The 12,181-nt window shown below is 44.1% G+C and overlaps 2 protein-coding genes across 2 annotated transcripts; both read right to left on the minus strand.

Moving 5' to 3' along the window:
- Nucleotides 1-2,866: 2,866 nt before the first annotated feature.
- On the minus strand, nucleotides 2,867-8,979 carry LOC307022760 (uncharacterized protein; the record flags this gene model as incomplete). The annotated part of the gene is made up of 9 exons (XM_079655653.1): nucleotides 2,867-5,653; nucleotides 5,756-6,234; nucleotides 6,703-6,891; nucleotides 6,988-7,123; nucleotides 7,195-7,611; nucleotides 7,761-8,097; nucleotides 8,283-8,341; nucleotides 8,663-8,812; nucleotides 8,917-8,979. 9 exons carry the CDS (start codon nucleotides 8,977-8,979, stop codon nucleotides 4,421-4,423), a joined length of 3,063 nt encoding a protein of 1,020 aa, XP_079511779.1. The 3' UTR covers nucleotides 2,867-4,420.
- Nucleotides 8,085-11,835, minus strand: LOC307022547 (uncharacterized protein). Its single transcript, XM_079655375.1, has 7 exons — nucleotides 11,559-11,835; nucleotides 9,732-10,622; nucleotides 9,520-9,595; nucleotides 8,917-9,431; nucleotides 8,452-8,812; nucleotides 8,207-8,341; nucleotides 8,085-8,097 (listed from the first exon to the last, which is right to left on the minus strand). Exons 2-4 carry the CDS (start codon nucleotides 10,119-10,121, stop codon nucleotides 9,214-9,216), a joined length of 684 nt encoding a protein of 227 aa, XP_079511501.1. The 5' UTR covers nucleotides 10,122-10,622; nucleotides 11,559-11,835; the 3' UTR covers nucleotides 8,085-8,097; nucleotides 8,207-8,341; nucleotides 8,452-8,812; nucleotides 8,917-9,213.
- Nucleotides 11,836-12,181: the final 346 nt, after the last annotated feature.

Here is a 12,181-nt window from a genome sequence, read left to right on the forward strand (position 1 = left end):
CTAAAGTATTGGCTGATTTGAAGGCTCTTCCCATTGACTTCAATGTTAAAAGAAAAAATAGTTTAAAAAGCTGAATATTTCAACAAGTATAACATATTTTGAAAAAGTTGAAGGTTTCCCATCGATTCCTGAACAGGCTGAATAGTTTAATATTTGAATGGTTTCTGTAGCTGAAAATAAGCTGAAGTTATGGAGAGCCAAAGTATTGGCTGAAATAATAATAATAAGGGGAACTAGAAAATGCATTTCCTCCAGAAAATGCATGCGAATGCTGTAAACTGTGAACATTTGTGGCTGAATTTAGCTGAAAATGCAGAAAAAGCTGAATATATTATTAGCTGAATGGTAGCTGCTTTTAGCTACAAAAATGCAGAAAAAGCTGAATATATTATTAGCTGAATGGTCTCTGGAGCTGCTTTTAGCAAAATCCAAGTAGGCCTAAGTGTGTTGCTGAACTTAGAGGAGAGATGCAGCAAAGTGAAATGATTTGAATCAAATTGTTACAGCTCAAATGCATTGCAATGACTTTGTTGAAAACGTGAAAGTGAAATGTTAAACTGGAAGAGTAGGAAAAATAGTGAAGAAGCTTAATATTTAAAAGAAAAAGTAAAAAAAAAGGTATAAACAACAACATGTATAGCCTCAATTTCCTGAAATAGCTGAATAATGTAATAGTTGAATGGTTTATGTAGCTGAAAGTAGGCTGAAGGAGTTTGGGGGTTTTGTGTGGTAAATGTGAAGAGGAGAGCAGTTTGTCTAAAGTGCACTTCACTCTGTTCTGAAGAAAGATCCGGATGTTCTTAACATGGGAATCAATTGGGAGCTAGCTGGACTTTTTGTCTCTTCATGCCCTCAAGAGGCATTTTGTTTAATTTTTTTTCTAAATATTTTTTTATTTTACAACCTAGGAGAGGTTTTCCCAAGTTTTCCATGAAAAGATATGTCTGAGGTGTGTAGGGTTTGGGAATTATGGCAAATTTAAAAAACTTTTCGGGGAGAATTTTAAGCACTGCTCCACTCTGTTTTGAGATCAAAGCACTCTAGCTGCTCCATCCACTGCGAATGGCGATCGGCCTTACCGGAGTGCAATTGCGAGGGACGCCATTGGACCGAATCTTTAGGAAAAGAAAAATGAAATTTGATGGGAGGGGACACTTTGAGATCATTTACATATTGACAGAATGCCAATGAGGATATTGGCTCCCTCGTGTGCTCGTATACTGTAGTGCAGGGGTCGGCAACCTTTTTGATATGAAGTGCCATTTAAAAAAAAAAATTTATCAGCGTGCCAACGATCGAGAATCATCAACGGGGGGGGGGGGGGATTGAGGAGCTTGACGCTCGTCAACTATCAGCAGGAGGGCGGGGGAGCCTCGCTGCGGGGAAGCATTGTGTGGACCTGTCAGCGCAACTTACATGATGCCGAATTTAACAAACTCATTTTAAATAATTTGTTTAAACGGCATAATAATAAGGTTCCGTTCTGTGATTCTCCAGAGCACACGTTATGATATTAGGAGTCAGAGTTAGATGAGATCGCTGTCCCTTTAAAAGAGAGAGAGGGGTGTGGCTATTGCATGTGTGTTTGTGTGGATGGTAAAGCGACACTGAGGGAACGTGTGTATGTTTCTGGAAGTGAAACGAGGAAGCAGAAAAACAGAGGTCCGATGTATTTTGTGAAACAGAAGAACAGCTAAATAAATGCAACGGCCTCCCAAGAAGAGCTCGCCTTTCTCCAGTCATTTAAGCTTAAGTGGGTTATTGAACCTGAAGCTTGTTTCTTCTGCCCTCCTCGACTACGGTCTGGGAGCCGACAGGAAAGTTCAACACACAGATGGGCAGTCCGCCCCTTTCTATCATATAATTTCGATGAGAGATGAGCAGATCGCCACTGGGCTTTCAACTAAAGACACAGCCACACAAAAACTGCGGCATTTGTACAGCTCCTTATGGGTACTGCTGCAATTTGTGAAGTGCTTTCCTCCGTGGTGAAACGATCAGCACTGCACCACGGAGGAAAGCGGCAGAAAGTCACCTGGAGTTAAAGAGAGCGGGGCTGCGTTGCGTGCATGGCTTCCTTCTGCAGGTAACGGGGAGACGCGCTCTGGCGGCGGTCTCGTTCAGGATCCGAAAATACAATTTAAATATTTTTGCATACTTATTCCACTTATTCCTAGTGTGCCACTGGTTACGGTTCCGCGTGCCAAAGCTGGCACGCGTGCCAGGGGTTGCCGACCCCTGCTGTAGTGTGATGTGAACACCTTGATGTTGTTGTCAATCAATCAGTTGATATAGTATACTAGGTCTATTTTCACCAAATGTATTAGTAAGAGAGCACCTTGCATTTAATTGATAGCATTACTGTTTTCTGTCATTATTAATTGTATTATTATTAAAGTATATCATTGTTGTGATTTATTCCCATTACTGTAGTTTTCAATCAGATGTGAGAATTATTTCTTCTCCCTAATGACATTTATTTACATGTCACAGCTATCTTTCTAAAGGCACAGACTTATGTTGTGTTATATGTATATTTGTACACACATAATTCATGATATTTATTCATTAATGTACTGTACTGTTTCCATTGAAATAAAGCTTATTTCATTGAAATGTCTCTTTTCTTCAGTGAGATATCTTTATGGATTTCCTTATGACTTGAGAGTCTGATTAAAGTGGTTTAATATTTCTGAGTCGTACTCAAGCAACTTAAATGTTTGCTTTTGGGCAATGTCATCTGAACATTTATTTAGATAAACAAATGAATCCCCATTATTGCATTTAATAATTCATATTTCACGACTCGCTGTTACTGTAGCACTGACCACTTTATTGTATAAAGTGCATTCAATTGAAAACACCATAGTGTTACAGTTAAATTATGTACAATTATAAGCACAATTATGTACTTAAAAGTATTTACATGTAATACATTTCTCTATGATATCAGATAAATTAGAATGTAACAATTACACTGATGGCTCTGTGTTTTTTGTCACCAATATTATATTCTAGTTTGCACTGCCTCCACGGCTATGGTCATGGCATGGTAAGAAGTGCTCTGTATTCCTAAAGTTTGACCTTTCTGGCAAAATATTTAATTGATTCAGTATAAATGATGGCAACAGCATAAACTAAGGTAAACACAGGTGAAAAAGCTCAAGTGGATACAAATCAGATGCATGAAACACATTGACTTTTGTAGATCCCAGGATTTATTTGTCATCAGCAGGTATGAATCAAATGTTAGGGTATCAATGAATTCTTGTAAACTAACATTTGTTGTTATGCAAGTCAACAACGAGATGTCACTCCACTGCAAAAGAAGAACAGGAATGATCCAGCTATTTAACCCAGTTGGATTGTTTAGGACTTTTTCTGAGCAACCATTCACCTTCATTGATTCAGTATAAAGGATGGCAACAGCATAAACTAAAGTAAACACAGGTGAAAAAACTCAAGTAGATACAAATCAGATGCTTGAAACACATTGACTTTTGTAGATCCCAGGATGTATTTGTCATCAGCTAGAATGAATGAAATGTTAGGCTATCAATGACTTCTTTTAAACTAACATTTGTTGTTATACAAGTCAACAACAACAACAACAACAACAACAACAACAACAACAACAACCACAACAACAACAACGAGATCTCACTCCACTGCAGAAGAAGAACAGGAATGATCCAGCTATTGAACCCAGTTGGATTGTTTAGGACTTTTTCTGAGCAACCATTCACCTTCATTGATTCAGTATAAAGGATGGCAACATAAACACAGGTAGAAAAGCTGAAGTGGATACAAATCAGATGTACAATTATGTACAGGGAGGCTGTGGCGCAGTGCGTTGGTGTTGGGATCAGGGGAGCACAGGTTCAAACCCCACTGCCGTCAGCATGTCGTTGTGTCCCTGGGCAAGACACTTCACCCCCACAGTATTGAGTATGTAAGTCGCTTTGGATAAAGCGTCTAACATGTAATGTAATGTACATAAAAGTATTTAAACTTTTTACATTAATGACGTACATATGAATGAAAACTATTTACAATATACATCAAATATAAAAGTCGACATGAAAGATAAACTTCAGCCCAAATTGCTCCTGTGGGGATTGCCCACAGTATTGAGTATGTAAGTCGCTTTGGATAAAAGCGTCTAACAAGTAACATGTAATGTAATGTACATAAAACTATTTACATTAATGACGTACATATATTTACAATATACATAATACATATAAAACTCAACATGAAAAATAAAAATGATAAAACAGCAAGTTGAAAAACATTGAAATGACTATTTACAATATTTACATAGCAACAGGTCATTGCTCCAAAGCGTCAACAACAGCTGTGAAATGTTTGTAACTGTTGTACACTGTGTTCTCCAGACCCTTTGATGGAGACATCCTCTTCACAGGGCAGAAGACCTTGCGCCTGTACTTGTTGTGCCCCTGGGTGGGTTGGCCACAGCATGTGCACGACGGCAGCTTTGAACCCGGGACACTTTGGCTCCTACTCCCGAGGGCTCGTCTGTCGCCTTGCGCTTATATAGCGTGGACCTCGCCCAGGATGCAGGACTGCACTCGGTAGGCATTGTCATTGTCGGGGGGACGGATGCACCCAGACCAGCCTGTGTGGCAGGCATTGAGGAGGGGCCAGCAATGGCTGGGGTTGGATGACTGGCCGACGGCAGGATGGGGCCAGGGAAAAGGGAGGGCACGGGTGGTCTGGCGACGGTACTTGTGGCCGGCAGTATGGGACGTCCAGCAGGCACGATGGGCCTTGTGGAGGGGCCAGCAATCGCCCGCATTACTGCGGATGGAGAGGGGGAGGGCAAAGGTCTGGGGGCTTGGGTCGGTCTTACCGACCGTGGCCATGGCAGTGACACAGGTGGCGGAAGTGATGTCTGAGGGTGTGATAGAGGTAGGATCATGTCCCTCCTTCCCTTCAACAATTTTGTCCCTGCCGTACTGGGTGTCGGCACATACTGCATCAGGGGGTAGTCTGGTGGAGGGAGGACTGCTGGCTGGTGTGGGGCTGGAGGCAAGTCGGCAGAGGAAACCGAAGTGGTCTTGGACAGCATCGCCGGCTGATCTGTCGCACGCAGGTTGAGGAGGCGTTCTTGAGCCCGGATGAAGTCCCGCACCGTCTTGACGTTGATCTTCGGCAGAGGAAAGCCAGCTTTGCAGAGGATCGGGTCGTCCACCAAAACCCGGTGCTGGATCCTCTCGTACACCTTTAAGACGGTGGTCTTCTCGGGGCTCGTACACGAACCCTGCGGCGACTTCAGCCACAGCAGTTTGACCAATGTGTACATCAGCCTATTGTTCTGCGCGCTAATGTCTTGCTGTGCCGGTGCATAGCGTATCCCCATCTTCACGCGCTGTATGACAGCAGCATCAACGAGGTTGTGGCGCTTAGTGCGGCAGTACAGGGTGTTGCCCCAGTGCGTCCTGTACAACTCGTTGAACTGCTGCTGCCGTTTGTCGTGGTCCTCCACTTTGGTCCAGGCATCCAGGATCGCTTTCCTCTGCTCGGTGACAAGGGACAGCTTGTCACCTACGAGCCCAATGTCCACCAGCAGTGAGCAGAACCTCTCCAACTGTGGGTAGCCGGGAAGAGGGTTTTGACTGCAGGCATCCTCCTGTTAAATAAATTACATAGAAAATGTGGTAACTTGAAATGGGTACATTGCCCAGCAATCAGTGCATTTTAATTTCATTCTAGAAGACACCAAGTCACTTACAAAAGTGGGCGGGTTGACAGTGGAGGTTTCGTCTGTGACGAGCGTGATGTGGGGCAGGATGGCGTCCAGCACATGGTCTCCCTCACAATGTGACTCCCCGTCGCTCTGGTACGCCTCGTCTGCCTCGGGATCTGGAGTGGGCTGCCCGGGCTGAACCACCTCATCGTCTGGACCGGGGCCATCGTGGATGATGTCCTCCAGTGAAAAGGGCCCAGATTCACCAGTGCTCTGGCTGAAAAGATACTCCAACCCCCGCAGCTCTTTGGAATCCACCTCAGCGGGGACCCGGAAATTCTCCTCCACAGTCTCTCCGAATAGCTGCTGACAGCGGGTATTGAGGCAGTGGACGAGAGGCGCCGAGTAGGTCCTGTGACGCCGTCCCTTGCCACCAAACACGGCATCGGAGCTCCTGTTGCAGTTCCACCGTGCGATGCCACTGATCAGGTAAACCTGATACGGCCGTGCTGCACAATGGGGACCTGAGAAGAGGAGGACAGAGTCACGGAAAGCTTTCATTGTTGTGTAAATGTTATTTTTTTATTGTTTACACCAAATCCATCATGAGACGCAACAAAAAAGAAAAGAGATGGGCAAGCAACGTGTGACATCTACAGATCAGTTGGTTGTTGTCTAAATTGTTTTAAAAAAAAGCACCCTTTTTAAAAAAGCTTTGATATTTTGGTTATTACTGAGCTTGGGAAATGCTTATCTGCAACCTGGAATAACACGTAGCGCAATTTTGAAGCGTACCATATTTGTATGCATAGGCCAATTGAAATGATTAATGTTCTCCTATTTGACATGTTCTATTTCAAGAAGATTCATTTGCTTTTAATTCCAACTGCTTTCCTGTTCATACGCTTTTTGAAATTGTGCTTTTATTGCTTTTTATTATTAGACGTGTATTTTTGTTGTTATTATTAATGAAAGCCAATGCACTTGTGTACCTGGGATCATGTGAGGCAGAGACTTGTGGAATCCCTCCAGGCTGTTGCTTCCACGCAGACTTTTGTAGTAGGGCAGGTCCACACCGTTGATGGTTGTGGTGCGGGCCACCCTATACATATTCATCCCTGGTGGATCCTGGATGCACTCCAGGTGTCTCTGCTGCCCTACCCACATCTCATCAATGGCTGCTGTAAAGGCACATATACATATAGTTTGTTATTCTCACTTTATATGCTACATCATCTGTATTGAAGCTGCAATAATGTTTTTGTATGAGATCCTACCAGGTGTTTTAAAGAGGGTCACTCCACTCTGGTCAGCCCAACCGGGCCCTTCAGCTCCTCGATGGCCAGGTGGATGAGCCAGAACGTTTGCTGCGCTCCGAGCGTGACCCTCCGCACGTGGTGTTGCAGCTGATCCCTGGTGACGTACAGGCGGACGACATCCTGTTCCGACACGGACCTGAACGTGTCCGGGTCCTTGGCTCTGACGGCCTCGATCAGCAGCTCCAGATCGGCGCGGTTGTAGGCCAACACTGCCCCGGCCAGAGCGGACTTGAACATGGCGTACTTGCTGTGCACGTCTGTTCGGATGGCTGCGTCAAAGCGGTGGATCCAGTGAAAGATGTCCAGGCGCACGACCATACCACCGTCGAACCACTCCTGGAACATTGTCTCCACGGCGGTAGGGCCCTTAGCACAACAACAGCCACGGTCAATGTAAAGGATCTTAGGGACCGGTTGATTGGCCAGCCGGAACCTGTCCATGACCCCACGGCACATGGGTAGCAGCTTCTGTGCGGACTCCTCACAAGTCAGCACAAAAGAAACAATCTGGGAGTACTCGTTGCCGATGCTTGTAAACAACTCGGCCGAGCCACGTCCCTGCCCAGACAGCTTCTTCACCACCTGAAATGTATTTAAAATAATTGAATTATTATTATTATTTAAAGGAAGCACAATGTGATAGATTGTAATTATATGTAACATCATCATTTGTGTGATAATTGTATATGATTTGCATCATACAGTAAATAATTATGTTTTGATTTACATACTTTCTTGGTGGAATCCATCTTCATCACCGTGCCAAAAGTGGAGAGGATCTGGCTCCGGTAATCCTGCACATTGTTCGCCTCTGCCAGCAAGAAGGCATGGCGCAAGAGCCGCGCTGTGGGGAGCTGTTTTTGGGCAGGTGGAGCCTGGAATGTCTGCCTCATTGCAGAGACGATCCCTCCGGGTGCAGCTATGGTCATGAGGAGGGTGGTGTACAGGTCCTTGCGATGGAGGTACTCCTCAACATGGTTCTCCTGTACCTGCCGCCACACCTTCTCCATAGTGTTCCCTTTGGTCCTGTCCCTCAGAAGGCACACGACATTCCTGTCTACGCCACGCCTGTAAGTAGAGTCACAATTGATATGGTAAGGTTGATTTGAGTGACATTTTTTTCAAATGCACACATTATAGCGTGTTATAGTATAGTTTGGTATAGAATGTGAAATACACTCATGATGGTAAGGACGGCAGGAAAGATGGGTTGGTGAGCCTCGCTGAGCTGGGATAGGATGGCGTTATCTCACGCAAGCCATCTCTGTGTGATCACTGTGTACCAGCCGGACACATCGCAGATGAGACGTACCTATAAAATACACATGGAAATCAAAATGAAGGCCAGCATAAAACTTTCAGGGCCCATTTCATACATATAAACACATTTTCAACTGTATAGTAATGTCAGAGAATTTAGACCTTGGAGTGGTAGCCAGACTTGGAGAGGTGCACATTTCTCCCACTGCCGACAGTTTTCTCCCCGCGGACACTTCAGCGAGTACCTCCACACACCGACAGGGCGCCACACAAAGACCCGGCTCCTAAAGAACAGTTGTGGAGTAGGAAGACCACCCCCGACAAAGCCAGGAGGTTCCGGGGGATAAAACCACACACGGTCAGATTTCATCACCCGTCGCCTCTTGATCTGACCTTTGATGTCCTTGGAGGTCTGTACGGGGGTATACAGCCCTCTCTCTGCGTCCTCTTTGAGCCAGGATATGTCGGCAGATGGGATGCCACCAGGGTTCTCCCACAAACGCACCCAGCCCTCTAGATCCACCTGTAACACGCATAACATAGAATACATTAGAGACTTACAGGGTAAGAAGTTATGGTATAGCATTATTTAATTAAGCAATTTTCCATGAGTACAACTATCTTTACTTCTGCGTCACTCGGGTGAGATGCATTCGGAAGGTCACAAGCCGTGGATGTCGAAGGGGACATATCTGGGTCAGCAGGGGCTGCAGGCTGCACAGGAGTGACTTCCGGGGTTTTTGGATGATGGCTAGCAGAGGTTTTTTGCCTTGATGTTTGCTTCTTTGCCTTCACAGCAGCAGAAGCAGGCTGGACAGCAGGAGCAGGCTGCACAGCAGGAGCAGGCTGGACAGCAGCAGCAGTAGCAATATCTTCAAGCCGCACAGGAGTGACCTTCGTTTTTCGGGGAAGGCCAGCAGAGGTTTAATAACCAGATGTATGTTTTTTTGCAGCTGGCCGGGCGGCGGCGGCGGCAGTAGTAACAGCAGGCCGGGCGGCAGAAGCAGGCCGGGCGGCAGCAGCAGGCCGGGCAGCAGCAGCAGGCCGGGCAGCAGCAGCAGGCCGGGCAGCAGCAGCTTCTGGCCCGACAGCAGTGCCTCCAGGTCGATAAGCAGTTTCTCTGGGCCTTCTCTTGAGCATATCTAAAAATGTACCAAACAAAGCACATTTGAATTAGGATTATTGTTTTTTTACATGTTTTCTTTCATATATTAACTGTGTCTCACTTGCCTTCTTCCACAGCCTGGCTCGTAGCTGCCAGGTCAGCATCATCCCCTGGCCACGAGGATGAGTCCTGCATTCTCGTCTGAGAAACAAAATAAAACAACGCATTTAGCAGAGGAGTGCTTCAAATATCAGCAGTTTGAACAGTTGTTATCGATATGACAGTATGATGTGACCATGATTTTCAACTCTTCCTATATAATCAATTAAACACTTACTTGTTCCTTGTCCATTATGTATTTCCGCAACCTCTTTAACTGCACGCTGGTAATGTGGGTCACTGGGGTGTTCAACCACCTCTTTACAGAACTATATGCCTTCTGTATCCTTTCCCTCTGGACATCAATGAATTTCTCAGGGCTGTCCTTTTGGGATTGGTACTGGGCATAAACTTCCCACACCTCCAGAAAGGTGCTGTTCTCAAATCCCTTTTGGCCATAGATGCACCTGTCCACATTGGCCTCGAGGAGACAGGAGACTTGTGGGAATCTTTCGGCATAATCTGTGAGGAAGTATTTTACCCACCGGTTCCTCACATCTCCCTTCCGGTGTGGGTCTTCCACTTCTGCTTTGTGCTTATCAAGCAGAGTGCAATAATAAACATCCATTTAGTGTCATCATCATAATAGCACTGTAATTGTGATGAGGAGAAAAGGAACTTTGTAAAGATGCCTACTAAACTTTTATAATAGCCATGGTTTAACACAATACATATATATTCATTATAATCGTAACAACAAAATGGTATTCAAACGCTTAGCAAACAATTGCATTAAATATAATATACTTAGTTACAACTTTATGTAGCCCACGTCATTTGCAACTAGCCAGTGAAACGGTGCGTTCAAATACTTGCCAAATGGCAAGACCAGCATTCCCAGGCACTGCTGGCGTGAGGGCTTATGGGTCCCTTTGGCTCGAAGGAGCTTCTCTGCTTTGGCCATGGCAGTGGCCTCACTGAGCAGCTCCACCGGAGGTGTGGGAAAAGCCTTTCCCTTATCCCTATAGCAACGGGCCTCTTTCGATGGCACCGCAACAGCCTGCTCTCGATCACCTGGAGCTTGGGGATTGAGGATGCCGAGAAGTGGTGTCGCCATCTCTGGTTCTCACTGTAATGCGAGACAAAAACAACATACAGAACTTGTATAACAAAACATGTTAGTTTACAAGAGGTAATTGATACCCTAACATTGGTTATACCAGATAGATAGATACTTTATTACTATCCCAAATTAGGACATTCTTATGTGAGCACTGTGTTCAGGCATTAAAACGGTGGAATAAAGTATTGACACAATTACATTTGAATAAAAAGAAACAGCAAATAATATAGGCTATAATAGTATACACGTGTAGTATAAACATATCAACAGTAGAGAAGACATATGTCACAAATAATACATCATTTGTACTGTTGGTATGTTTATACTACACGTTTATACTTTATATTCTTATGTAAAGTATATCAACGTGTAGTTTATGTATTTATACATGAGTAATAGTCTGTTTTTGAATGCAAAATAGAAGGTCGAGGGACCTTATCATTAAAATGATCAATGAATGAATGAATGAATAGCGTAAGAATACATCAATAAAGATGTCAATGACAGAAGCTACAAATGTACTATCACAAATAGTAACCGGACACTGTTCAAAATGGCAGCGTCAAGTTTTCAACTACAACTAGCGTTGACAAACGATAACGACTGTACTGTCAATTTCTACAGTAATGTAACGGTAAACACAAGCAGTAATGGGCTGGTTAACCCGCGATTAGATAGATAATGACAGAAAGTGAGCCTTAAAATGTAGTGGGTAACGTTATAGCGTAATTATACAACTAGTACATTTCATTGAGCGATGCTAACCTTTAACTAGCGTCCGCGGTGACGCGACACGGTGCCTTTCACTTTTAAAAGTAATGACATGACATACTGTACACAAGATAACACGGATCATGACAGAACGTGTGCCTTAAATTGTAGTGGGGAACGTTATAGCTTTTAAAACTAGAGTTAATGGAGGTTTCATTGAGCGACGCTAACCTTTAACTGGCGTCCACGGTGACGGGGCGCAGTGCCTGTCAATTTTAACAGTAATGACATGATATACCGTACACAAGATAACACGGATAATGACAAAGTGTGCCTTGAACTGTAGTGGGTAATGTTATAGCATATAAAACTAGAGTTTGATAGATATTTGAATAAAAGACGCTTTCCCCAAACTACCTGCCGTTAGCAGTAACACTGCCGTGGCCCGTCGGGTCATTGCCAAGGTATATACAGTAATGAAAAACACAAAATAACAGAAATGTTTCCGAAGTATGTGGTGGTGTAAAGTATACTTTCAATACGTTTTCAAAAAGAAAAAGACAAGAAAACGCAGCCTACCAGTCAGAGGCGTCAATTGGGTATGGCAAGGTATGGCAGCTGCCACACCTTGGCTCCAGGGGAAAATGTAAATGTTCGTTTTTAAAAAATAAATTTATGGAATTACTCTGTGTCAATTTGTATTGATTATTCTATTATTTAATACATATAAATTAAATACAAATGAAAATCAGAACAACACAATCGATTTCTCTAGTCTAGATATTATCTTTCCCAATACTTATCGTAACGTATCCCCCCTCCCTATCTTGAAATGTGGTATCTCCTGACGAGAA

The sequence above is a fragment of the Notothenia rossii genome, assembly GCF_949606895.1.
Source record: "Notothenia rossii genome assembly, chromosome: 10".
Classification (NCBI taxonomy): Eukaryota; Metazoa; Chordata; class Actinopteri; order Perciformes; family Nototheniidae; genus Notothenia; species Notothenia rossii.

Bases quoted from the DNA above. Each gene is read 5' to 3' on its own strand.
- LOC307022547 (XM_079655375.1), bottom strand. From the start codon at position 10,121: ATGGATGTTTATTATTGCACTCTGCTTGATAAGCACAAAGCAGAAGTG. The intron at 9,596-9,731 runs GTAAGTGTTTAA...TTTGTTTCTCAG, and splicing joins ACATAATGGACAAGGAACAA to ACGAGAATGCAGGACTCATC. The intron at 9,432-9,519 runs GCAAGTGAGACA...GTACATTTTTAG, and splicing joins GAGCCAGGCTGTGGAAGAAG to ATATGCTCAAGAGAAGGCCC.